Source organism: Centroberyx gerrardi, chromosome 4, assembly GCF_048128805.1.
Source record: "Centroberyx gerrardi isolate f3 chromosome 4, fCenGer3.hap1.cur.20231027, whole genome shotgun sequence".
Classification (NCBI taxonomy): domain Eukaryota; kingdom Metazoa; phylum Chordata; class Actinopteri; order Beryciformes; family Berycidae; genus Centroberyx; species Centroberyx gerrardi.
Window position 1 is genome coordinate 7,447,353 of NC_136000.1, and position 27,734 is coordinate 7,475,086.

A 27,734-nucleotide genomic window follows, 5' to 3' on the forward strand; every position below is an offset into this window, starting at 1 on the left:
CGGTTCCTAAAGGGTATGGGATGGAAGCTGCATTACCTGGAGTGAAGTAATTGCTAAATATGTATCAGGCTGTCAGAAATGTACATTTTTTTCTCTATTTAATTGGTCTGGAGCCCTGTGCAGCGAGGCGATATCTCATATATGATTGGTTTAGGACTTTCTCAGATCCTGAAAATATTGAACTTGGGTTATGTGAAGCTCCTGCAGTTTTACTGACACTTTGATAATATCTATTGGTGGTAGAAATTTCAACAAAGGAGATTTTTAAGTCAACATAAATTATCTCCACATCTGTCCATACACTACATAATGGGGTTTATCTCAAAGTTTAACTGTAGTGCATATAGATTTTTTTTTTCAGCTTGGGCAAGATAAACATTAACAACTACTGCTGATTTATGAAAATATGGGAGATTTTCAAGCACGATAAGCCCCCACCCTAATGCAAGGGCACACATACACACACACACACACACACATCCACCTAAGCCATATTTTGAGATTATATAGCATACTGTACATGTACATGTATGTATGTAGCTACGTGTGTATGGTATACAGTACATGTATAGCATGCATATGGAGCATTACAGCACATACAGTTACAACACATTGTAGTTCAATTACAAAACATTGACTGCTGTGTTGCTGAAGTTCTCAGGCTGGTTGGCAGTGGCCAGCTACCAAATGCTATCAGGCTCTGACTTATGTTATAAATATTGTTCTAGCCTATTATAGCATAATACATTTTGGCTATATTACATTTCCTTTAAAAAAACAAAACAAAAAAACAAAAACAAGAAGAAGCCCCAGGATTGTAATGTGTCAGTGTTACTTTTTGGATACTCAAAGATGTTGGAAACCTTAATCTTACTGCCAGCTAGAACATAATAACCTGTGACATTGTCAAACAGACTGATATTAAAAAACGATTGAAAAAAACCTCCCCAGTTTAAAATAGTGTGGCAGGATTTATAAGAAAAACTCTGAACATTCAGGATTACTCTAAAATTCAAGCAGGCTCGCTTCGCAGCGCCGCTCCAGCTCATTCTCCATTTAGGATTCAGTTGACGTATGAACCCAGTCAATCTTGTGCAATGAATGTGGAGGACTTATTAAAATAATCTGTAGAAAATTAAAGGGCAATTTCTGCAGAGCTGAAATTTTTTGAGTGTATGCACACACACGCATGAAGACACACACACACACACACACACACACACACACACACACACACACACAGAGAGACAGACAGAGAGAGAGACAGTGTGCAGACCAGCCTTAAAATAGCCTCTTTCTTCTCTGAGAAATGCTCCTAATTCAGCTTTTCTCCTGGTTAACCTTGAGCTTGGCACATTTCAGAGTGTAACAGAGGGCGTCTCAGCATAAACTGTCAGCACCACACTGAGGGGATAATAAGGAAGTCCAGGACCCACTTCTGATGAACCGTCCTTTCACTTAGCACTGATCTCACATATGGCAGGCCTGGAGATAGCTGTATAGACCTATCCCAGTCATGTTTAATCAAAGCTAACATCGAGAGAGATGGTAGAGATGTAGCTTTACATTAATGGAATCGGCCTTAGACTCATAAATATATATATATATATATATTTTTTTTTTCTTTTCTGTATCCTGTTACTTTGCTGGGGTCATTTCAGTTTCATCTTATCTTAAATGAGCCATTAGCGATGATAAGCAGGCAAAAGCTAAATGTTTCAGTATATTGACAAACCTATTGTAGTATGTATAAGTAGTATATGACTAGAGCATTTTTGGCATGGTTACTGTAGCAGTCAGTGTGTGTGTGTGTGTGGGTGAAAGAGAGAGAGATAGGCAGAGACAGACAAAGAGAGAAAGAATAATACAGAGGTGAAAATTGTGTGTGATAGTCTAGCAGTGTGAACATACAGCAGGAGGTTTGTGCTGCAGGTCTCTGTTTCAGCAGAGTACAGTGAGTCAGCACTTCGCTCCACAGTGCATTTACACTACAGCCATGCTTCCCTCTAGTGGCACTACTGGTGACTTCCAGCTCACCCAGACTTTGTATAATGTATGCCAGTGACTCAACCTTTTTCATATCAAGGACCCCTAACTTAGTACACATTTGGGCCACAGACCCCCATTTGATAAGATTTTGAGAACAAATCTGAGAATATTTTTATTGTTAGATTTGATTTTGTCCAGAATTCCATGACTATCTGTATTGTATAGAGAGATAACAGTGAAACTATGATAGTCATTCTTCTACATTCTCTAATTGTGTTAACGTCTTGTAAATGAAATAAAGGTGAAGTTTAACAATTCACCAGTTTGCTGGAGACCCCCTGGAACTCTCTCAAGGACCCCTGGTGGTCCCCGGACCCGACGTTGAGGACCACAGATGTACCCTATTTAAGGATGTTATGGTTTAGACCCAGCATGTCAAACTTGCCAGTTTTGTTTTCTGGGCTGTCTGCTCTGTCAGTTCTTTAAAATCCCTTTTGGTAAAGGAGAAGAAAACAGAAAAAGCACATTTATAATCCTAGTCTAAAGTCCAGAGTTGGAGAGGGAGTTAGAATTACTGTAGTTACTGTATTTGAGTAGATATTTAGAGTAAAACCACGCTAAAGTCTGTACTTTCACTAATACTCAACATTTAGATTTTTCTGTCTTTAAGTAAAATATGATTTTAAGATTGAGGGGATTGATTAAATTAAGATTAAATTACTTTTTAAAATAGACATTGCTTCCACAGCCCTGTACAGATTTTCTTATCCCCTTTTTTTTTGCAATCCAGTGATCAAATTCATTTTACAGATTTTGAGGTCAGTTTTAAAAACAAAAATTACCAGATGGGATCATTCTGATCCAGATACCGCATGATCAAGATTACAGAATCCAGATTTGGAGACTTAAAATAGACCTCTCTCTTGCAATCTATTGGACAAATAACGTTGCACGTTGTTGGTCCAAAAAGACACGAGTGAACTAGATGAAAAAGTGCAAAAGACAGTTTGTATGTTATGCTTTTACTCATGTTCATGTTCATGTATTATTCATGAATAAAATGCATAAGAACTTAAAGACAAAATTGAAAGGCTCATTGGTTGGCAAATATAATTCAAAAACTGTTTTCATTCATTAACTCAAGTACCTGTTTAAAATGAAAAGTGCACAGGGGCATCTCTCATTGACTGTCCAGCTGTCTCCCTGTTTTTGGTTTGTTAATATGGTTAATAAGGGGGGAAGTCAATGACAGAATGGTACAGAGAAGACCATAGAAAGTTTGTTTGTGCATGTGGGTGTGTGTGTGTGTGTGTGTGTGTGTGTGTGTGTGCTCAGGTAACTGTGCTGTCTGGCCCAGTTGTTGATGCGGTTGACGGGAACAGGCTGGGCTATTCTGAGCTCCAGACAGACAGAGTGACAGACAGACAGACAGACAGGCAGAGCCTGGAGACAGACAGACAGACAGACAGACAGACAGACAGACAGACAGACAGACAGACAGACTAAGTGACAGACAGACAGACAGATGGTTGAAGCAGCAGTTTGGGTTTCAATGCAGATTCCCCACAGACCTGCAGCGTCTGGGTCAGGCTCAAGGTGGAGGACAAGCAGATTGGTCACAAAAGTCTGCCTGTCCTCTTTAGCTTGTCTCCTGTCCCCTATCTCCTTCTTAAAATAGACCGGAGGAGGTTGACTGAAAAGTGTGAACCCAAATCATCTTTTTTCTCATCTGTTGTCCTCACCTCTTTGACTCAGTTGTCATCACCTCTTCCTCCAAACACACTGCTAAAAGACAGGTGAAAGGGAAAAAGATGGTGGCAGCTTTTCGAGACAAGAAAAGGGCATTTTCAGGTGAACTATTGACCAGTGTGAGACGCATGTTTCATTTTATTTCTATCTTTTATTTCATTATTCTGGCAAGTCACCAGCAATTACTGTAAGAGTATCTAATAGTCAGTGCCTTTGCTCAGGCTATACAGTCACATTCAACTGGTATTAGTAGCAATAATTACAACTGAGGTTCTCTCTTCTATAGTTTTTAAGAATGGAAGCATGATTTATTTTCTACCAAACAGCAAATGTACACATTTGTTCATTTAAATCAGCAATTTTTAAGAAATCATTCAGAGGGGACAATTCTCCACCTCCCTCCCAATACTGAGGCGGAGCTGCCTCCTCCATCTCCACCCCAAACCGGTACACAGGACTCCGGCATAATAATGTCATTACACAAAATCATTAGACACAAAGCATTTACAGCAAAAGAGCCAGTGAGGATATATAGTTTCAAAGCAAGGGTTACAGTATATTAGTGAGTGTGTATTAATGTGCTGAATGTGGAAAAACCTCAAAAGACAGTATGAGACGGAGGGTAATCGAACACAAAGGCATTTTTTTCACCATGTAGTTTAATAATTAATTAATAATAATAATTAATAATAATAATTTAATAATTAACTAGGCCTACCTTTTGACCTGTTAACCTGTAAGTAAGAATTTGTGTACTTCCACTACTCCTAAGCTGCACCTGTACAAACTTATAATAAGGTCGTAGGACTTTGTGATTTGCACAATGATTTCAATTGCTGCTGTCGGGTGAAAACCTGTTGCTTCAAAATCTCAATTTTATCTTGAAGGCCATTTTTTATCCAATTGGTTTTGAAAAGGTTTCATAAGCCCAAGGGGTCGTAGAAATGTCTCTACCCATAGAGGAGCATGTAATCCTGCAGTTGTAGCTAGAACATTAAAAACTCATCAAAACTGGAGTTACAAGGTTTTCACATCACAACAGCAATTTTAATTACAGCAAGCCTTGGTGTGTGTTTGCGTGCTTTTATTTTATTTTTATTGCTTTATTGTTGTATTAGATAAAGATGTGTAGCTATATCCTGTTTTTACTTCACTTGACAAACACAATTTCCCTAAAGTGATGGTAAATTCTACCTTTGTACCTTTCAGTTTTTCAGCTTCTACAGGATGGAGGCGACTGCTGAAAACAAGAAATGGTTTCTCAGTGAACTTGTGTCTGAAGGTGTGTAGTCTAGGGGTTCGTTTCCGTCACTGTTAGAGAACGATAGCTCTCCTCTGTCCAAGTCCGGCTGCACTCTGATCCTCTTGGCGGTTTCCCTCTCACGGAGAGACGGGTGGCTGGTTCTGGTGGCGATGCAAGCGCTGTATTCAGCACATCAACCAGTCTCCACCCTGTACGTCTCCCTTTCTCTGGACAGGCTTGCCGAGTCCGCAAAATGAAATTGTCTCCAGCCTGGACGTCCCGGCTGTGTGTCTCCGAGTTGAAGTCTAGTCTCTCTAGAGTTGATCTGGCAGAGTGAGCTGGGCCCTCTCCACTGTGGCCTTGTAGTTCATCAGGAATGAGATTTCCTCCGCTCTCAGCTCCTTCTCTATCGCTTCGATTGTGTCTGAGAGTGTTGATATCTCTCTGCTCAGTTCATCAATCTTTTCCTTCATCTCGCAACTCTTCTTCCCCCCCCTTCCTCCCTCAGTGCAGTGATTCTGGCCTCCTTTTTCGTCTTGTAGAAACTGGTGGAGCTTTTTAAATTCTGCCTCAATCTTCCTCTCCGTGTCCCGCGCCTGGATATTAATGCGTTTTTTCCGTTTGATCACAGTTTTCCTTGACTTTAAGAAAGACCTTCAGTTTCTCCCTGATGGGTTCCAGTGCTTTCTGAAGTTGCTGCTTGTGATCCTGGGCAGCTTCACCGATGGGGCTACGCTCATGGGTTTTATGTCTTTTGGAGGTTTGACACACCGCACACACTGGCTGTTGATCATCCAGGCAGAAGAGCTTGAGTTTCTCACCATCGCAGACCGCAGATGACCTCGGACCCCACTGAAGCACTCCGGACTTTCTCCGGCATGAAGGTCTCGCGAAGGTTCCTCAGAGCCAGGTCAAGAGGCGGCCCGCTCTTTGAACGTCTTCTCCTGTGAACCGGACGTTCCTTGCCTGCTGTCCCTCTCTGGTATACTTGCAGGACAGGATCCTTGAAGATTTCACAGCAAACGGGACAGGAGAGATCCTCGTCGGGGAGAGATGACCGGGAAGCCATTTTCTCACTCTGTCAACCTACAGTACCTCCTCCGGAAAGTTTGCTGAAGTTTGCTCTCACTTTGAATCACAGCCCCTACAAAACAATTAAACTCCGTAATAGTCAGGTTCTTCTTTTAAGTTATGGGTTTAGTCTGGAATTTCAGAGAGCAGGCAGGAGACGTTTGGTGTCGGCCGATGAAGAGTGAAAAAAAGACTTTATTCTCTGTATTTCCTGTACAAGTCTGGTAGTTCAGGGGTGGAGCTTTATGTCTCTCCCCATCAATGCTTTTTTCAAAATTGGCATCAAGTCAAGAAACCCCTGAATGAATGAATGTTCACTGACTTCTGAAAATAAGATTTATTTTCAAGCATAATATTACCCCACCCCAATGCACACACACACACACACACACACACACACACACACACACACAGATAGCAACATCCACCTACACCACATTTTGAAGATGTGGGGCAGCCCATGAGTGCATACTTCCCCACAGAAATTTTACGTTGATTAGCCGTTTAAAATACGTGTAAAAGGTTACAGACTACATAGTTTAAAAATGAAAGTAGACTCATACATCTTATATCACGTCTTCTGGGGTATATGACAAAAATAAAGCGTTATCTTGTACTTGTCTGGTGCGTATTTTTGATATTTACAGCTATTCATGCATTGTTTAAATATGTAATAATGTATTTACTGCATAGTCTAAAACTTGATCCTGGGCTATATGAGAGCTAAAGTATAGATGCAACTTTGAAATGACGTTTGGTGCTCAGTGGGTCAGAGATCAACAAATATTAGGACATTTTGACATGTACATGAAAAAAATCCATTACATCTACTACAGACGGTAAATGAAGGCACAATGGAGTAATCTTTTAGAATAAAAGGGACTCTATTGGTTAGTTTGCCAGTTTGCCATTTTTATCACATTTTGGTGACTCCTGCAGGTTTTTAACAGGTTGATATTTTTAATTTACTAGAAGACTGATTCACTAGTGGTGAATCAGAACAAAACCGCAACCAAATATGTCACCAATGGAAAAATATGGCACACGAGGGATCAGAATGACACATCAATCTGTAGTATTATCGTTTAAAGTGAGAGAAAGTTCCCTCCTCAAAGGTACATAACATAAAACATAAAACCTTTTTTTTTATTATGATAATGCTGTCTACACATAGGCACCTTTCCTCCAACCCATCTGTACTTTTGGCATCTAAAATCTTCTGATGATCTTTAAAGTAAAAAGTAAGAAGTAAGAAGGTGAGAATTTCAGTTTTCAATGAAAGCAAAGCATTTTTTATTAGATGCTATATTCAATATTGAAATACAAAAGGCACTGAATTCTGTTCTCCCAATACAATGCGTACAAAGATGTGTGAATTAACACAAATCTTGTAAAAAATAATAAAGCAAATATGATTGAACATTACATTAAACCGTTATCTGTTGCTACGACATCATTCTTTATCTCCGAATTTGCACTTACTTTACTCTTTAGGACTGCTACTATCTGTTACATCCGAACCAATGTTTTAAAACAACACATCACATAAACATCTGTATGTCTTCCGATATAAGAAATCACATAGAAAATATACATCAATCCACAAATAATTTAGAGCTTGATGGTAATCTTTAAGGTAGAGGAAAGACTGTCCAGAATTGAAATGATGATGATTACAATGATTACAAACTAAAACAATCTACGATGAAAACTGAACCTGCAGATCAGTTCAATACCTTAGCTGCATACTGCTGATGCTGAGAGAACGGTTCTGTTTAAAGAAAGGAGTGTCAAATCAAATTCCCACTGCTCTAGCAGAAATTCAACATCAAATATACAACTGGGAAATTTGGGATTTAGGTCCCAGTTCGCCCGTCATATTCTCAACCGTCAATCTCTACTAGAGCTGCGTCGATTCTGAGACAATTTCTACTTTTTCCAAATGTCTGACACTGTCTGAATGCCCTGCCGCACTGAAAAATAAAAAATATACGTCGTGAAAAATAAACACTCCTAACACATCTACTGTTAGTGGTAAATCGACAGAATAGGCTTTGGATTGTATTATCTCAGCCCATCAAAGCAAACTGTTTAAATTGCAGCTGTATAATTCATATATTTCATTAGACTTGTGATATGTTTCACTTTTCCCAGTCAGTATTGCGCTGGTTACCTTAGGAACCAGTGACAATGGTAGTGAACAGGAGAAACAACTCGTTAGCAAGGCACTGTTCAAAGATTTGGTCGGCCATACTTCATTTACTGCTGATTAAAAATCCATCGGTTTTGATGCTTTAGTAATAAAAAAGTGGTCTGAAGTGAAGCCAAATCCATATTCTATCAATCTGTATTTCTAATTTAAATGCAGTTGTGACATAACCGTTTCCAAGCATGAATCTGGATGAAGCATAACTTTTGGATTTTCTCTGCAAACATCTTTACATAGAAACCATCAATTGAATACCGACTAATATTGGATCACTATATTTTAAAGGCCGCTGTTCGTGTTGGTTGAGTAAAAGACAAAGTATGGAGGGAGCAGATTGGCTTTACAATATTTCCACCAAATCTTCTGGCACAACACTTTTCTCTCAAAATGTTGGTTCCGGGCAGGAGTTAAAGGCACACTTTTAAAAACATGAAAACACAGTACCTCAGTCTGAAAGCGATGGGAACTGTCTAACCTTGTGAAATTCTGTAAATCTGAGCACTTCGATGTGTTCTTTTTCCTTTGTGAATAAGCTATACGACCCAGTAAATGGATAATTACAGTAAAAATAATAACCAAACCTGTCAGGCTAGACGCAGACTACGATTAACTTCATACACGACACCCTCCATTCAGCTACTATACATCCTGTTCGTGGAATTACTTGTTCTTCTTCCTCTGTACATTGAAATTAAAAGGAAGACAAAAGGAAAGGGTTCAACGACAAAGACAAAAGCTATACAAAACAGGAAAGAAGGCGATCATTGACGAACAGAAACACTTCATCTTGTTTATATTACAGAATCAGGATCCACCATTGGTGAGGAAAACACATGCATACTACACACACACGACCATGTCAGCACACACACACACACACACACACAGACACACACACACAAGAGCCTTGGAGAAAGTGCACAAACACACATTATACTGAAGAGCATTGCCAAAAAGTGCACACGAAATACACAAAGCCAGGACACACTGAAATAGCAATCAGTCAACTTCATTCATGCGTTCCACCCCACAATGCACCTGATGGGGGACTTTGCCCTCCACTGCCCTTTTTTAACTGGGTCACCTTTGCTCTGCGGGAGATATTCTGAATGTGAAAAGCAAAGTTAACATGGGGAACTGCATCTGCATTGATGGTGGGAGTGGAAGTGGGGAGGGGGGGGGGGGCTAGCTCAAGGTCTACACATTACAAGGTCAGGTCAATGACAATTACAGAAGTGCAGAAGTGCCACTAGATCCAAAACGCAAGAGTTGTGGCACCAGTTACCGGACCCAGAGTCACAATAACATCCAAGAAGAACAGCCAACGGGGATCTCAATAAACTGAAACTTCCTCATTGATTCAGCGAGGAAACTTAAGTTAAGTTTGGGATCTAGACCTGATAATCTATAGACCTTGATCTAGCCTAGCCTTGCCCAGCTAACCCGAGTTCAGCTCAGCCCAGTCTAGCTTTAGTTGTTCCCCTGGAAGGCTCCCTGGGCGGCGGAGGTGGCTGCTGAGCTGGCGGCCGTCTGGAAGGTTTTATTGGTCAGGACGCCCTGGGAGAACTCCTGCTGGGCCTTCTGGAAGCTGGCCCCGGTCCGGCGGTACTGGCTGTGGACCTGAGGAGGAAGACACCGTGAGCACATGGCTGCCAAGTCAAATTCATTCACATACTGTAGGCCTTCATCACAAAAGCATGTCTCAAAGGAGTCCTCGTTTATTTTCCCACTGACAAATACAAAATAATTTCCCATGAACAATTAAAGGTGCATTAATTATGACCGTTTACTGTCCCAAATGCACAAAATTATTATTATTTTTCTGCGGGGGTTTGGTAGTGTTGTTGATCAATATCAATGGCTATTTCTTGGCCAGGTACTGAGATTTCCGGCTTTCAAAAATGACTTTCTGGCCGGGACTCTTTTGGAACAATCCTGCCCCTCACCTCTTCACTAAACATTCATTTTGGATTTCTGCTCTAACTGGCTAGCTTACTCGTTCTATTGTGAAAATGTGAATTTATTATTTTTGTCAATTACAGGCTACTGTGAGCTGTGCCAGAGACCTGGCGATGTTTTTGCCATTCCTTGGTCGCCGACAGAGTCTGATAAAAGTCAGAAATTACTCAATGCCCCTTTAACTACATGAACTTAACCAGAACAGCTTAACAGATACGCTTCTACACCAAAACAGCAAAATAACACAATAAAAGTACAATCTAAAACTACATTTAGTCTTAAGCAACCCACAAGTAATTACAATTAATAAAGGAAGATCAACATGGAAATTGAATGAATATTTAATTCAATGTACTCTAATGTGAATTTATGAAGTCAAGCCTTTCTCAGAGCTTTGAATGCAAAAACCAGAGGACGAAATGATGACTTTCCCTCCTAGGATTTTAAATACTAGGAAGTATTGTAATTTTAAGGCCACAGGTCCTACATGTTAATACCAACAACAAAATTCATACTCTGTTGAGATTAAAAACACAGATTAGTCCAATATAAAAACAGTTCACGGTTGCTTTACGCAGCACAAAGTAACATTTACCACATTAAAAGGTAATTCAATTTTAAAAAGGCCTCACCATCTTGAGCAGGATGACGGACAGCACAGCGCAGATGGTGAAGAAGCAGGCCACCACCAGCATGATGGCTCCCACCGCCTTGTTTGTGCTGATGACGGTGAACGAGGCGATCCAGCCGCTGGGGTCAAGGAAAGTGAGTTAAAGGTGATCAGAGAGCAATTTGAGTAAAACTGAAAGTCATCTTCCATGGCATAATGTGGCCCAGTCAAGAGACAGTTTACATTTAGCTCGAGAGAAGAAGACTGTGTTTAACAAGCAGCAAGAAAAGCTGATGAGGTAAATTCAAAAACAGGACTGAAGTGGCAGAATGAGGACTGTCTGTCATGAAATTGTGATTTGTTATTTATTTTTTCAATTCTTTTGTATCCTTTCTTGCCTTGTAAAGCACTTTGTGGCAGACTTAATTAGTAAAAAGTGCTTAATGAATGTATTTGATATGTTTGGGGAAATAATATATGATTTGATTAGATAGGTGAAAGAAGTGGGACGTTATTTTATCCTTCATAAGGAAACATATAGCTGATATAACTGAAGCTGAAGGCTTTAGTGTAATACACACATTTTTTTTTTTTCACATTGAGAAAACAAGAGTCAATGACGATTTTTCAGACGAATCTTTACCAACAACTCATTTCAAGTGCCATACTATACACAAGTACAGCAAAATCTTGGTACCATTACAATATGGATACAATGCTCTGAAACACACTGTAACACCGTTTTGAGAAGTGTGTGTGGAATTTCCCCAGAAGTACCTTTTTTTTTTTTTTGGAGATGTTGTTGACGTTATGCTGCTTTGTGAGTTCGATCTTATCAACAAAAGGAAGAGCCACTGTCTCACTAATTTAACACCAACAGCAAAGTACCGAAAACACTGAAGGTCCCCGACTGTGTCTGTTTCATTATTATGAAAAGTGTCATGATGAAATGAAAAGTGTTATTATTAAACAGATAAGCCACTTGGACAAGTATCATTATGAAATGAACCGGTTATTATGAAATAAATATTAAATTAAATGTAATCAAAAAATCATTCTATGACATTATAAGAATAATGAGTGGAGCTTTATTTAAACTCACTAATTATTTATTTGATTTTATTTTGACACATGAAGTCCTGCATACTGGCTCTTACTGTCTGAGCCCCGAGGCTTGGCAGGCCCTACGGAGTTTAGGCTGGCAAAGTAATAACAAGTATGTTAAAAAAAATTTTTTTATCAACCTCAAAATTTTAAATCTCTTCTTAAAATACATTTCTACAGGCTGCCTTTTATATAATTTGCTTCCTCATATTTCTTATTTACTCTTCTGTATGCTGGTTTTAAACCATTTTAAACCATTTATCATTTACACATATATATATATATTCATATCTTTATCATTAAAGATTTTCCAAACATTTAAAAAGCACTTTACTGAGGAGTAAATAAAAACCAAAACAAATGTAAAACAACAGGAAAAGGTAAAGCCAATGTGAGCAAGAAACACTCAAGCAAAACATAAAAATAGAGGTTAAGGAGGATTAATAAAAGGATCATTCCATAAAATCAAGTCTATACAAGTGAGTTTTAATAAGTGAATTAAAAGCCGAACTCCTCCAGCAGGTCGGTCCACAGTCTGGCAGCCCGAGGCAAAGGCTTGGTTTTAAATCTAACTTCTGAACTGACAGAAGTCTAGATTTGGCTTCTATTTATTTCTGTGTTATTGTCTGTAAAGCACATCTGTTTTGGAAAGTACTTTACTACTATTTATTTAAAAAAAACATACAAGTTTATGCGGGCAGAAAAGCCAGAGTTAGCACAGGCAGAAGAGAGCAGACAGTCAGCAGCAGAAACTTACAGTGGGCAGACAGAGAGGCAGCAGGCTAGAGGCTGAAGGATGGAAAGTCTCTGCCAGAAGAGATGCAGGAGGCAGAAAATGAAGAAGACAAGACAGCAGCTAACAGACTGCAGATACTGAAGATCCTATCAGGAAGACATTTAGTATGTTGAACACAGACACAAATACAAACACATTATCAACTATTTGTATTAGGATATTATTAACAGATTCAAATTGGCTAATATTTCATAGAAAATGCATAAATTTGCCAAAAAGGAAATGTTTTTTACAAACTTGTCTTTGTAAATAATGAACTAAATAGTTTATTTACAGAGGGATTTGTAAAGAACATTTTTTACGAATTCTTTCCAAATACTATGTAGGGTGATACTATATATGGCGAAAATTTCATATTTTGTTGAAGTTTTTCCATGTAACATACCCCGGAAAATAGAAATGACAAAAGAGCCAAAAAAAGCTGATGTAAATGACCAGCATGTCACATTTGGTGGCCAAATCAACCAAGTTAAGTGTTTTGCATACAGGGAATATGTAATTTTGAGAAAATGGCCATTAAAGTATTTTTTTTTTTTTTAACTAATTTTGTAGTTGGTGCACTTGACACAGCAGGTATAAAAACATATAAATTAACTATTTATAGGCCTAGTTGGCTTCTGTTTTGTATATATTTTATTAAACTACCGCAGTTATAGAGGCGAAATCCAGCCAAAATCTCCATTTTCATCTGTGCTGCCTCAGCTAAAGGATCATGCCATGCTTGTGTGTATACGTGATGAAAATGTATATGACTGAACACATTTTGGAGACGTCCCTCATCACTGGAGACATGTGGCACATTCGTTTTTTTCTAACCATCCAAATGTTAAAAATCCCACATGCCACATTTCCTGGCTTGTGTGGAAAAGTGATAATCTACTGATGCTGGGAGGTCAGAGGTCAGGGTCAGCTACACAACAGCGACCCTGGAGCTGGTGGGGATTCAGTGTCTCTTGCTCAAGGACACTTCAGCAGGGTGGATGCTTGCTGTCGCCGGGTATTAAACCCAGGTCCGACTGCTGAAGCACAGACTCCCTACTCACCACAAAGGCCAAGGTAACTGTACAAACGATGTGACGTAAATGGAGGAGTAACCACACTTTGCAACTCTGACAGTTACAGAACAGTTAATAAAACTCATCTCCAACTGTTTCTGTGGCTCACAATTCATAAAGTGACACTTCCACTTTCATTATGCATACACAAATGCTTTGAACACACACACACACACACACACACACACACACACACCATTTCTCAGAAAAACAGTGTGCCACTTTGGCGGTATAATGACTACATTGTAGAATGCCCTACCCAAACAAGAGCTGTTTTCCACGCACCTTGTTTTTGAGTCTCATTACAGACTTCTGACCTGATAGACCCGTTTCATTTGGAAGGCGGGTTGTCTAGTACAAAGGCTCTGAAACGGGGCAGGGGGACGGATATGGTTCAAACAGCAGCACCTGTACCGTGTGTTTCAGTTGTATTATGCTGCTGAGAGAACTGGATTGAGGAATTTACAGTAATTTATCTCCCTTTCTGAGCAGCCACTGTGAATAAACTCTGTCCTGGGCATCGTTTGGTCTCACCACGCTTTTCTCCCTTTTCTTCTAAAACACATTTCAAATTATCACAGGTTATATATAGACAGAGTGTGACCCACCTGTTCCCCCACTTGGGGATGCCTACAGCCTGAATGATGAAGATGACCACTTGGCAGAAAAACACAAAGAAGAAGAAGAAGAAACTGAAGGAGCTGTCGGTCCTAAAAGGGGAAAACAATGAACAAGTGAGGGGTTTCGCTCAAAAATGCTACATATGTTTTGCATGTGTTTGTTTGTGTATTAAAAACACAACAGATGAAGTTTGTGTATTAAAAACACAACAGATAATATCATCTAAAGGGTTTAGTTAGCTTCAACAATAACCAAAAGTGAGTTTTTATTTCATGGCAGCAATCATTTCAAAAGAATGTGTCACATTTTTAAAATGGTGGGCATCTTATTTTGAAATCAAACTCTTCAAATAAAAAGTCAGTCTAGCCAAAAGTGTCCATTGAACATATCAATAGCTCTGTCTATATATCTCAATAAAAATTAATAGCACTGCTGGACTTAAGTATCTGATACTATAAAAGAAAATGAACATTATACATCTACAGGAGGATATAAACTGTCTCTAGTAGCAGAATGCATAGCAGCAACACTTGAATAACATCCAATTTTTTTTGTAAGGTATATTTTCTTTGGCTTACTATGGTATTTTAAGAAGTAGGGATAAGCCAAGGAACACAAAAAAATATCCTGAAATAACCTCTAAAGTGTTAATGAGATATGAGATGTGAAAAAACATGGCAGTTGTACAAATAAACAGGCATCCAAGTTTCTTGAAAGATCATCCGGGTATCTGTTTCAGTGGAGCAGCTTTGGCTTCCTCTCAGAGAATCAGGCAAGGCCATTTATTCGTTTATTTAACAGGGACAGTGGACGGTTACAGATTTACAAGGAGAGACTCACTTGAAGGCCTTGTAGACGGGCCGGTACCAGCAGAGGAAGGAGCAGGGAGCGAAGAGGATGAGCCAGAGGATGGAGAGGCCGAAGTCCACGCCGTAGGCAGCATTAGTGGTGAAGTAAGCCAGGCAGGCCAGCAGGTTGAGGAACAGCGTCACACAGTGGACTGGAGACGCAGAGGAAGACCCAGGAGTCAGTCATACCAATACTGATAATAACACTACCAATAATCATCATCTTCATTTATGTAGCACACACAAAAGTGCCACATAGTTGACTGGAGAGACTACTACCACCACTAATACTACTGCTACTACTAAAAATACATGACTAGCACTTTTCTAATTATTGTTCCCAAGAGCTTAAGACAAGGAATAAGAAGTTAAGTAATACTAGATTGTCTAAAGAAAAAAAAAACATGGTAACATTTAATAAAAGAGCGATTATGGATCACAGTGTGTATTACAGGGAGGTTATGAGGATCACAAAAAGCAGGAAAAAACAGGAAAACCATCATCTCCTGTTAGAAATGGAAGAGCTGACTTTAGAAAGCCAAAAACAAAAACAAGTTTTCTGATAAACAAAGTAAGTGGTGTAATACAAAAATAAATCTCAGTAAAAGGCAACAAGGCTGTTAAAGGTTACATCCACCTCAACATAATACAATACACTCACTGCCACCAAAACACTGCACCTAACATCAGACACTATTCAAAGAAACCATCATTAGCCGGCAAGAGTATGTTCTGCCTGCAGTGTCTTTAGGCCGCCACAAGGTGGCAAGTTTCCCTTTAGCAGCAGTATGCACCATGACATCAGTACAAATTCAAATATGCTCACAAACACCCACATGCACAACAGGACTGGTTAATGAACAATATCTGTCAGCACTAAACCAAGTTTTGGTATATCAGAGCATCAGAAGACATCAAAAAGGTTGAAAATGTTGTACTCTGATAATGAGATCTCAGATTTTCTACATCGTGGCCATTTTTTCAGGAAGTCAAATGAGCATGTTCTGATTCTATCTAGAAAAGTGAAAACAGTATGTACAAATGTTAGAGAAAAATGCCTACTGCATAAAGAAATGTGTTTTCAAAGTAGTAGTAGTTTCAAACTAGTAACGGTATTCAGCTCTGGCACATACATTCACATCCAACATCTGTACTTAAACATCCACAGGCAGAACACCATCTAAATGTACTTACTTACACATACACAGCCAAAGCTAGTGCCTATAAATCCACAGGTAGTGATAATCTTAGTGCACTTACACATCCAGAGATAGTACATCATCTTGCAGACCCTCTGGTACTCCAGGGGGATTTCCTCAGAGAAGTCCTGGTAGAAACATGGTTTGATGGGGAAGGCCTTGGGAAGTGGAGGCCAGTTGTTCTCTTTGCCTGTCGAAACAGAGACAACAGCGACCCCGTTAGGGACGAAGAGCTCATTTCCAAAACGAGATATCCACCACTTGAGAAAAGCGACAACAATTCGGCAAAATGGCAAATGGCAAAATATGGTGGATATCCAAGGAAAACTCTGCTTGAACACTGACTGAATGTTACTGAAGTTATCAGCTATCTTAACTTTATCTTGTCTTTGAACAATTTCTCAAGAGGGGATCAAAACTGCATTCATTAAGTGTCTGGGATTTGATACAGCACTCCTATTCTGGCAGGCTTCATAATAACTGACCTGATTTCTCACACATTACCATTCAGAAATATTACATTGAGGGGAACATAGAGAAATATATAGTGTGTCCTTTTTCCTGAGAGATGTTAGAAGCAATTTAGTCTACAGACTGTGCTTTTGAGAGGGAACCACTGCTACAAATCATGAAATATATACTACGCAACATAAAAATAAGGCTTTCAGCCAGACATGTATGGTAGATTTTCCATGCTGTAGGTTAAATACCGTTTGCTTCAAAACAGCGCAAACTCAACTGTAGCCAATTTTAGATAAGCTATCTTGTGTAAGAGATATATTTAAGGAGGTCAAGTACTGTATATACTGACTATAATGTACTACCTATACAGCATTGCTTGCACAGTGCATGTGTCTTCCTAATATAATATGTTCTGATTATGAGAGCTTTCAATTTTCACATGTGCCTCGCATATTGTCAGGTTTTCTCTACATATGGTTCCTCCATCCTCCAAATGTTTATTTATTTAATTTAACCTTTATTTATCCAGGATACCCTCATTGAGATTAAGAACCTCTTTTTCAAGAGGGACATGGCCAAGAAAAGTATGCATCGTGTCTGCATACTTTTGTCCATGTTGTGTAAATGGAGGTGTAATAGTTTTTCCAACACATGTCTTCATGTCTTCACAGTACTGTACATACCCAGCAAACATTTTGGTGTTGAACAGACGCTGACACGGGCTGCACCAATGCTGAAAACCCGCATAAATACAGCAGCAAAATAAAAGTTGAGGTTTCTTGCTGATATCGGTTCAAAAAAGTTTCCAATGGTGTTTTAATATAAATTTTTACTGTGCCATAATATTATATTGTGAAAATCTTGTGCACATTTGGATTGATGTTGAACTTGGCCACCTCCTGCATGTCGCTGTCTATAAAATGCTTGCTTGGTATACAGTATATGGCTCCCTGTAGACCGGTTAACATGAACACAAGCACTTTTTTGGCACAGTCTGTATATAGGCTGTAATATTTCCACATAGTGACTCTCTCATACTCTCATATTCCTGTCTTTCTGTCTCAGTAAGTTGTGCTGCTACTGATACTACAGCAGCTATTTTGGATTCTGTGAATGCTGGAATCCATCATACTAGAGGAGAGGAGAGGAGAGGAGAGGAGAGGAAAGGAGAGGAGAGGAGGTTCTGTCACATTGACACAACAACAAATACTGTAGACAAATGCAAGCCAGCAGCAGCACAGATCAGTCATTGTAAAGAAGGGAGTGTTTCGACAGACCTCCAGGGCCTCTGCTCTGCAGCTCCTGCTCTCTGCGCTCCAGCTCAGCAGCTTTCCTCTCCAGCTCCTCCTGCTGCTTCAGCAGGTTGGCCTGGGCTGCGGCTGCTGTCGCCTGAACAGGGAGAGGCACAGACACTTTATTCACCGAGCGTAAAGAACGTACAGGAATTTCTCTTGGTGAAATTGGTGCAGAGAGATAGACAACTGTCAGACTTTCACAGTACTGACACATGGCACAGGGATAACAGGACCTGACATTCAGTGCAAGGAGACAGCGAAAGATGTATGATAAGTATACAAATCAGCTGACATATATGATCAATATCCACCAATCACTATGACTGGGAATTATGTGAGAGGCTACATGTAGAGGAGTCAACAGCCATTCTGAGCGTGTTCAAAAATGCATATCTGCATGTTTCAAAGTCCATGATATGAAAGACCAAAAATATATATTTATGATCTTCACGTTTTGATTTGCTGTCAGACTTGAAAAACGGAGCACATGGTTAAACTGTGGGCCATTCATGAATATTTATGAGATTACCAGTGGACCGAGGAGACTCATTATAATATTGTGTAAACTGAGAAGACGTTGCTTGCGTAGCCACCTAGCATCCTCAAGTAACACATTTAACCCCTCGCTATCTGAGAAGAGACTACAGCGAGGCAGAGCGGATGGCTCGCTCTACAGCCACGCCCTGTTTATATAGCGCTGCTGATCATTATCGACATTACATCCAGGGGTTTGAAATAAGTAAACAATGCAATAAATTATTTTTTAAACTTGAAATCACTTGACTCTGTGCAAATAATATGATAGATCATTATCAGGTTTGGGGATGGGTGCACTTTTTTAAAGCTCTAGTTTCTGGTACCGGAGGTGAAATCCAGACTTCCTGTATACGTCAGATCTCATTTTATTCACTACTCTTATGTCTAAAAAAAACAAGTAAACATGTCATCCCCCACGAATGATGCAGGCACCCATTGGGCCAATCAGAAACAAGATACATCATCCCTTCAAGTTTAGTCAAAATTGGATCGGGTAACATTTAAGTTAAACATTTTGACCTCCAACTATAGCACCCCCATAGACCTTTCTCACCAGAATGGTTGACGTTCGTCCATAGGGAATAGATCGGTTCTCACCATTGCCAGCAATGTTAAAAAGCGAACTTTCTGTCTGTGATCACTGATTTTGTGTTTCAATATAGCACAATACAGGTGTTGTCATTGACATATCTTTCTGTTTCTGTTGTCAGATGACTGCAACACTATAAAAAAGTGATTTGATCAAGGGTCACAAAATGCAAATAGCACAGAAATTACCATTAGCCTTTGTTAGCCAGTTAGTATTTTGTGACCCTCCATCAAATCACTTTATTATAGCAGCAGTGACAACACCTGTATTATGTTATATAGGCCTTCTATGTTGAAACACAGAATAAGTGATCACAGACAGAGTCAGAGGCAACAGAAAGTTGGCTTTTTAACATTGCTGGCAATGGTGAGAACCGATCTAAACCCTGTGGAAGAACATCAGTCATGTTTGTGAAAAAGGGCTATTAAGAGCATTTTTTTCTATCTCAGGTGGAAGTGGGAGTAAATAGATATCTAGTTAAAAGTAAAAATTACGTAATTAAAAGTGAAAGTACTACTGTCACTCAATCTACTTAAACATGGTAACTTGAGTTGTTGTAACTAGTTACTTTCCCCCACAGCAGATAAGTTACAGGCTGGCACAGAGAGAGGATCCAGCAGGCTGGCATCACTCACCTTTGGACTGGGCTCTGTAGACGGCTGTAACACCGCAGGCTGGTAGGGAGTGGTGGAGGCTGGGGTGGTGTGAGCAGCTAGGCTGTCCTGAAAAATAATACAACATAAAATAGTGATCATAAAGGTGAGGAGAGGAGGAAGAGCAGGAGGAAGAGGAGGAGGAAGAGGAGGAGGAGGACACCAAGAAAACAAGAAGAGGAGGAGGAAGACAGACCAAGAAAACCAAGACACACAAGAAAAAGAGAAAGGAGGATGAGGAGAAGACCAAGGAAACAAGAAGAGGGGGAAGAAGAGGAAAGAGGAGGAGGGGAAAAAGACCAAGGCAAGAAAAGGCTTACAAGAATAAGACAGATAGATAAGAGAATAAGAGAAGGAGAGGAAGGAGGAGGAGAATGGGATCAAGACCAAGAACAGGGGAGAAGAAGATGAAAGGCGAGGAGGGGAAGAAGCAGACCAAGACAAACAAGAACAAGAGGAAGAAGGAAGGAAGGAGGAAGGAACAGGGGGAGAAGAAGAAAAAGAAGGTATAGAAGAATAAGATGAAGGAGGAGAGGAAGGAGGAGGAAAATGGGATCAAGACCAAGACAAACAAGAAGAAGAAGAAGAAGGAGGAGGAGGAAGAGGATGAGGAGAAGGAGAAGGAGAAGAAGGCGCAGAGGGTCAAGAGGGAGAAAACCAAAACCAAGAAGACCAAGACCAAGAAGAAGAAGGAGAAGAGGAATCTTCACATCGCACCTTTCAAAGCAGTCCTACAAAGTATTAAAAAAACAATAAAACAACAAAACAGATCAACAGATTCCAGCTGTCTTACCGTGGGATGGGCAGGGAAGGGGTTGAACTGTTCGACCGGCTCTATGTTAGAGTTGGTCACCTGTATGACAGAAGAGTCCTGGAACACAACAAAACAAAACATCACTCAGTAAATCATCACACAGCCATCTTATCTGTATATAGACAGGCTCCAACTTTGTTTCAACAATGACATTTCAAGTCTATTTCACTGATTACCTTTACATGGACAACAATAATCTGACTACCGGCCTCATTCTAAATAAGACAATATTCCTGTTTACATGCTATGGAGCAAAGTCTGATTAATAGGACAAAGGAGAAGTCACTGGAGCACACGGACAGTTTAAGCCTCTACTGAATGTCCAATTAGACTTTCAAATAGATTCCTGAGCTTGGTGACAGTTTCAGCCTCCGGACTTGTTTTTTCTTGTGTCAGTCATCTCTTTCCTTTGTAAACAGGTTTGCAACCGCTGGGAAGTAGAGCATGCGTCATCAAGCAGTTGGATTGCCGCTTGTGTTGCAAAAAGCAAGCTGCGAATACTCAGATAGTCATAGTTCGATTAAGGTGTAGGCTTATATGTACATGTCTAAAATGGGCTTCAATAATGCGACTAAAATTGGAATACTCCACGTCTTAATGCGATTATGCTTACTCCAACTGTGACCTTATTCGAGTTGAGGTAATCAGAAAACGCTGTTGACATGGCAATTTATTATTCAGACTATTGCCTTAATCAAGTTAATATCGGATTATTGCTGTCCATGTAAACGTAGTCATTGTTCAATATTGGAGCATGTCTTTTGTGGTTGGAAATGTCTCTTGCCACTTGGCCAGAACCAAAACGTTTTGTCCGAAGACTCTTGGGGTCACCGGGGATTGAACCTTGACCTTCCAGTTACAGGACGGTCTCTCTGACCACTCGGCCTGAGGAGGAGATTTGGTCCAAGGCTAGCGAGAGGTTCTAGTGGTCCAAGAAATCAGGGGTCCAAACTTCTACACCACACCATCGAAGGGCATTCTACATTTTCCAATATTACTAACAATTTATTTGTAATATTTCAAGAAGCAGAAGACAACTCTGCCTTACAAAGCTACAAAGCTAAAGGAGAGTATCTACATAAGACCTAAGACAGAGTGAAACTGAGAAAAATTACTTCATTATCTTCATCTTCATTATTTCCTGTTCTGACAAAAGTATTCGTGGTACAGAAGTGGATATTGTTTAGTAGCACCTATGGGTCTGTTTTTTGTTAAAATGAAATCTAAACTTTGAAAGACACAAAGTTATATTTCTGCTGTTTACCTTTGAAGGGCAGAACTGTCCCTTGAGAACTTTCATTTCCTGAGCTGAAACACTGTGTATAAAAAAGGTAGTCTTAAAAACAACAGGCCAGACTCAGAAATTTGTGCTTTGTGCTTTGGCCGAGTCTCGGTGTAAAGTACAATAACTTCCAGACGTTGTTGCAATAACCTCCAAGAAGGTCATGATGAATCATTACCTGAGAAGAACTCACTTCTTAACAGGAGTTAAGGACTTAGGGAAAGAGTATTGGCAAATATTAATTGACTCTAGTGCTTTGACTCATTCAATGTGTGAAGACAAAGGAAAGGTCTGGATTGTTCTGGGAAATCCTACGAACGGGCCTTTTCCTGGGATAGAATCAAGACAATTAGCCTAACTGTGAATGATAAGAGAAGCCACCGTCTGCCCACATGCCGAGTCTGACAAGTGAGAGTATGAACTAAAAACACGGCCCGATGTAAAATTTTTCCATGACTTTCCATAACTATGTCAGCGCCGCTTCCATGAGTTAAAACTGTGATTCCTTCTTGGCCTGTTAATGCTGTTTTTCAGCTCAAAAAAGTTCTACAGAGGTAAATAGTGTGAAAACCATCATATAATGCAATGATTGTGTGAAACAAGTTATAAAATACATTTTGGTCTATTCCTGTAAAGTGACTCATTTGTAAAATTCCCCGACTTTCACAGACAATTTATAAAAATTCCCTGACTTTCCCTGTCTGGAATACAAATAAACATTTCATGATATTCCAGAAATGTCATGACCAGTGGGAAAATATAGGCCTAATTATTTTACATATCTACATCTGAGTATTTTTTTCAAAGCTAGGTTTAAGAAGTAAATATTTAAAGTTTTATAAGACAGCATTACACTACAGTTTCCATATAGTATCATTGCATCTACTCTGTTGTTTCCAATGGGAGGGCAGCAAAGGGAATCTTAGGAGTTGAGAGACTTGACTCTGCTTGATAGAGCCCGCCTTGATACCACAGAAATAGAAAAATAGCAATGTTGTCACAACTGAAACACAAGTCACCTTATAGCCTATGAGTCATGCTTACAAAAGGCTGACCGTCCAGTATCTGCATCGATTTCTCCTTTAAAGGTGACGAGGCATGAGAAAAGGAGAGAACGTCACATGATAGCACAATACGTCACTCACTCTTAACCTCTTCATGTGACTTAAAATGTGACCTCGCCGCCTATTACTCATCAGCTCTCGACACACCTGTAAGCATTCCCAGCAGGAAAGAGACGACTATGAAGAGTTTCACTTCAGGAGAAACAAAAACAGAGGTTCACTGCTCAGTAGCTCAAAAATACAATGGATCACATTCACATCCTCTAAAAAGTTACAGTTTTGTAAGGACAGTCGTGAGATAGACAATACCTTCCATAACATTCAATAGTGCCTTCTGACAGCAATCATCTTGCTAGAGCAGGTTTTAAATGGCAGATATCTCTTTTTAGAAGGAAGGCTTTGTAGATCGTCACCAACTATGGAGATATTCAAATTAGCCTAAAATGCAAAATGTGTTTACGCCGCATAGTGAAAGCGGAAACAAAATATTCTGCTGAATTGCAACCGAAGCGCTGCTTGTATCTTTTGATGACACAGCAGCATAGACAGCAATGGATGAAGAATACGTCTATTCATAACAACAAGCAAAACGACAACAAGCCTCTCTGAAATAAGGACAGGGCCGAGACAAGCCAAGGCAAGATATCAACACAGAGGGAGTGTGGAGACACACAGCGTGTTAATCACACTGTCTACTCTCCATACTGATGGTAAGGGCCTATATTAGTCAGGCTTCCTGCACTGACCTAGGATCACTTCTAGTGATATATATATTATTATTATTACCTAGTAATTATAACCTGAGTGGAAAATCAGACTCAGGATCAGCATAGCTTGATGTACCGCCCCAGACAGTAAATTGTACCAGGAAACAGGACTTGCTGTGACAATCATTAATTGTCTAGGTGTGGGTGGTGCACCTATTTCATAACTGCAGTTGGATATTGCTAATAAATGGACTTAAGCCACTCTTCACCTCGCTTACCACAGTTCTACAGTGCTACAATTTCAGAAGTACATGCTCCTGAAAATACATTCATGCTACCTGTAGGTAATTGGGAAAAAAGGCGGCACATGTGCAACTTCAGAGTCAGGATAGTATTTACAGTATTCAATATTTACAATTATTTTTTAGATATTATCCTCCTGAATTTCTTGAAATTTTTTAGCAACACATTTGTTCCTTTGTATAAATGTCACCACAGAGCCGTGGCATGCAGTGAAGTGACCTGCACTGCAGTCCGGACGCCATATTCCAGCTGCTGGGAAGCTATTTATTCAGCCACTTCCACACCCAGCAGACAAACAGTGTTCTCCAGTGAGTGACGTCAGGGCCATTGTGCACCTGATATAATACAGTATGTTGCTGCACCACTGAGAAAATGGCAACATTATAAAACGGGCACTAAAATGACAAAAGAATCATTTTTACAGTCATAACTTGCTGCAGATGCTGAATGCTGATATGTAAAATGATACGAATAATTTCCTACCATGTGTTTTGTACTGTATGTGAGGTCTGGTTGTCCTTGAACCATGAATGTCAGTGTAGCATGTTCTGTGATACCATGCAAGCTGTCAATATGTCTCTGCACCAATGCTGCCAAGACAAATTCCTGTGCATTTATTGTACTTGACAAATAAAGCAATCCTGATTTCAATATGTTCCCGACAACAGGTGTGTTGCAGATAAACAGGGATTTTTATGGTTTACGGACCTAATGCAGTGCTGTAACCTAGATTAATCCTTATCTTGTACGGCCTTGAAAGGCACTGTAACCTGTGTGTTATAAATGCTCAGCAGGCTAAATCGCGTACCATGAACTTGCTTTGTTGTGGTCTGTGGGTTAAAATCCAGTTCACAACCTATACTAAATGTCACCCCCCTCCCACATGTCTGATGAAGGTCCTTGTGATCAAAACTTAATGCTCCAATCAAAGGAACCGTTTTTAAATGGTTAAATGGAGTTGGAGTTGGACTCTCCACTACATCCTATCTAATAAATCATAAATGACTGATAAAAAACACACTGACTCACAGCTACTGCAGTCAGCTAGCTTGTGGCATTACAGCAATAAGGAACAGACAAGGAGTCACATCCTTGAGAAAAAATGCACATGGAGCGTGGCAGGACTTCAACCAAACTCCACAGGGGTTCATGGGTTAGGGAGAAAAAAAAAAAGTCAAAACAAGAAAGTTATACTTCTGATATATAAAAGTTTAAAAATCAAGGTTTAGCCATGTCTGAGTTGTATATAAGAGAATGAAACAAGATTAAAAAAACACCAGTGTTCAAGGAATTTTTATATACACAACTCAGTCATGCCTGGCATCAAATTTTTATACTTTTACATAGTTTAAGAACAATTTTCCCATTGTGTTTACTTCAGGAAAAGGGAGACTACTGGAGCCTTGGGATGCTAAAATCATGCCTGGGAAGTGGGAACATGAAAATATTTAACCACACAGAGAGACTAAAAAGGACTACTAAAAAAGGAGATAGTTCTATTTTGTTTAAAAACCCATGTTGTGGCCTGTAGACCGCTACTTTTGTTGATCATTCCTCAAGCACCGAACAAGAGACAGACATTTCCTCTAAGTTTGATGTTACAAAGAAATCTAAAAAGTAAGGGCTTTGCTCACGTGAGGTAAAAGAAGAAATGGTGGATGGTTTTCTGTGTGAAGGAGAGCTTGGCTTTAATGTATGGTTATGTTATGTAACAGGACATAATGCAGCCTGAGCCTAGTGGATGGGGTTAGCAGATGTGGTTTTGTTCAATGGAGAGAATCTGAAGAGTTTGGTCTTACACTCCTAAAAATTATGTATCCGTTTTCAACATGTCTGTGTGTCTAGTTTGGGATAAAACATAACTGTGTGACTTTAAAATAAACAATAAAAGTAACATTGTAACATTGTATGTGTGATGTCTCAAAGTAGAAAAACGGATGTGAGGACCAGGATACGTCCTTTTTGAGAACGCATTTCAAAACAGAAAAGGGTACTACATTTTGGAAGTACAGAGTCTTATCTTTCGTCAATATCACATGTGGTTTTCTTTGACTTCACCCATACCACAAGAGAGAGCCAAGAGCTGACACATTTAACTTCAATCAGGCTCAAAAATATCAGTGAAACCACTTGTACATCACTAAGGTATGATGGTATTTCCATGCGTATACAGAAACACTTGTAGCTTTAGATCAGACACTTAACAGTAAAGCGGCAACATGTGTCAGGTGGCCTGCTTCTGGACTTTTCAATACTGGCTGGCTGGTTAGTACACAGGGAGTCTGTATTTACTGGAAAGGCATGTCTCTAGGTTCAAGAAATAATCAGGCACGTAGATAATGAAATTACACAGCTTATTATAGAGCGAACAGACTACCAGGCTGCATCCTGAGGGTTAGATATGGTCTTCATGAAGAGCAAACCAGCAGCAGCAATGGAGGTAGCTGAAAAATGGCAGTACCTGTGGCTATGATAACTTATAGTCAAGTAGGCTAAGGTCATATCAAACTATGTCCAAAGTGTTAGGAGTCCACATAGTGATTTGGATTCCTTTACAAAGAAAAATAAATTGTTTTAATGTGGCCGAAAAGGGTTTGACACAGATTCCTAGTTGGCAACATTTTAACTTCCTGCAACTGAGCTAGCTTGATAACCCCGCCCTCGTTTACCAACAAAGCACGCCGATTGGCTGAAAGTCCGTCAATCATGCCACGTTTACCAAATGGCCACCAAGACAGCAGAAGAAGAGCCCTCCCCGACATCCACCCAACAAGTTTCCTGGCGTGCTAGCTACCTTTCAGCGAATGATAAGTCAGCAACGGCTTCACTGAAAGTTACCCAACTAGGCTACTGTTGTGAAGGAAGTCAAAAAGACACACTTACATGGAAAGGGTTGTCGCTGGCTGGATCTGCGAAGGGGTTGTTATCAAATCCCGACATTTTGAAACCGTTGTAGGCTGTTCTGTCTTCTCTAAACGGGGAATAAACAATACACTTCTCAGTCGCTTCAGTTGCCTCTCCTATCCACTTCCTCGAATAAAGTTTACAGCGCAGGCGCACTTCGACAATGATGTCTACGTCACTTGACACTTTGAAATGATTCACTAAGTAAAGCGCGCCACCTGTGGATTTGTGCGAATATTACAAATTGAATGCTTATTGCTTGTGTAAAATGCTCCTGTAAAAAGCTTTTAAAGAACGTAAACGTTCAATAAATCACAACTAATAATCAATATATTAAAATAATGAATGATAGTCTTCCGCCAAGTAATATAGCCTGGTTGCTAAGTGACACATAAGTACTAGTGTGTGGCGATTTTCCATTCATATTAAAACAGTCATTCGGTTACAGGTGTGTGTTTATCGGTTACTACCAGAACTATCTGTTACATAATGAGTTCTCACCCCAAAACGCAATATATCTATCTCCTAAAATATGTTCCCACGTGAAATTCATCAGTCAATACTTCCAAAAACACAGATGATTATACCCTCAATAACACTGTCATTATGTGAGAAAAGATCTAAAAATGACTCATAGCTTTAATAATAATCTTTTACTCTCATGCTGGGAA

At 39.7% G+C, this 27,734-nt stretch overlaps 1 protein-coding gene across 1 annotated transcript; it reads right to left on the reverse strand.

Annotated features, from left to right (window-relative positions):
- Positions 1-9,445: 9,445 nt before the first annotated feature.
- Positions 9,446-27,183, reverse strand: scamp2 (secretory carrier membrane protein 2). The gene is made up of 9 exons (XM_071922295.2): positions 27,043-27,183; positions 20,783-20,860; positions 19,972-20,058; positions 18,193-18,304; positions 16,515-16,643; positions 15,247-15,406; positions 14,394-14,495; positions 10,853-10,970; positions 9,446-9,881 (listed from the first exon to the last, which is right to left on the reverse strand). The coding sequence occupies exons 1-9, from the start codon at positions 27,097-27,099 to the stop codon at positions 9,732-9,734; spliced, it is 993 nt and encodes a 330-aa protein (XP_071778396.1). The 5' UTR covers positions 27,100-27,183; the 3' UTR covers positions 9,446-9,731.
- Positions 27,184-27,734: the final 551 nt, after the last annotated feature.

What these genes read in the sequence shown, in the direction of transcription:
- scamp2 (XM_071922295.2), bottom strand. Translation starts at nt 27,099, where the DNA reads ATGTCGGGATTTGATAACAACCCCTTCGCAGATCCAGCCAGCGACAAC. An exon ending in CTACAGAGCCCAGTCCAAAG is followed by an intron (nt 18,305 to 19,971) that starts GTGAGTGATGCC and finishes CTCCCTGTTCAG; the next exon opens with GCGACAGCAGCCGCAGCCCA. An exon ending in GATGTACTATCTCTGGATGT is followed by an intron (nt 15,407 to 16,514) that starts GTAAGTGCACTA and finishes CTGCGTCTCCAG; the next exon opens with TCCACTGTGTGACGCTGTTC.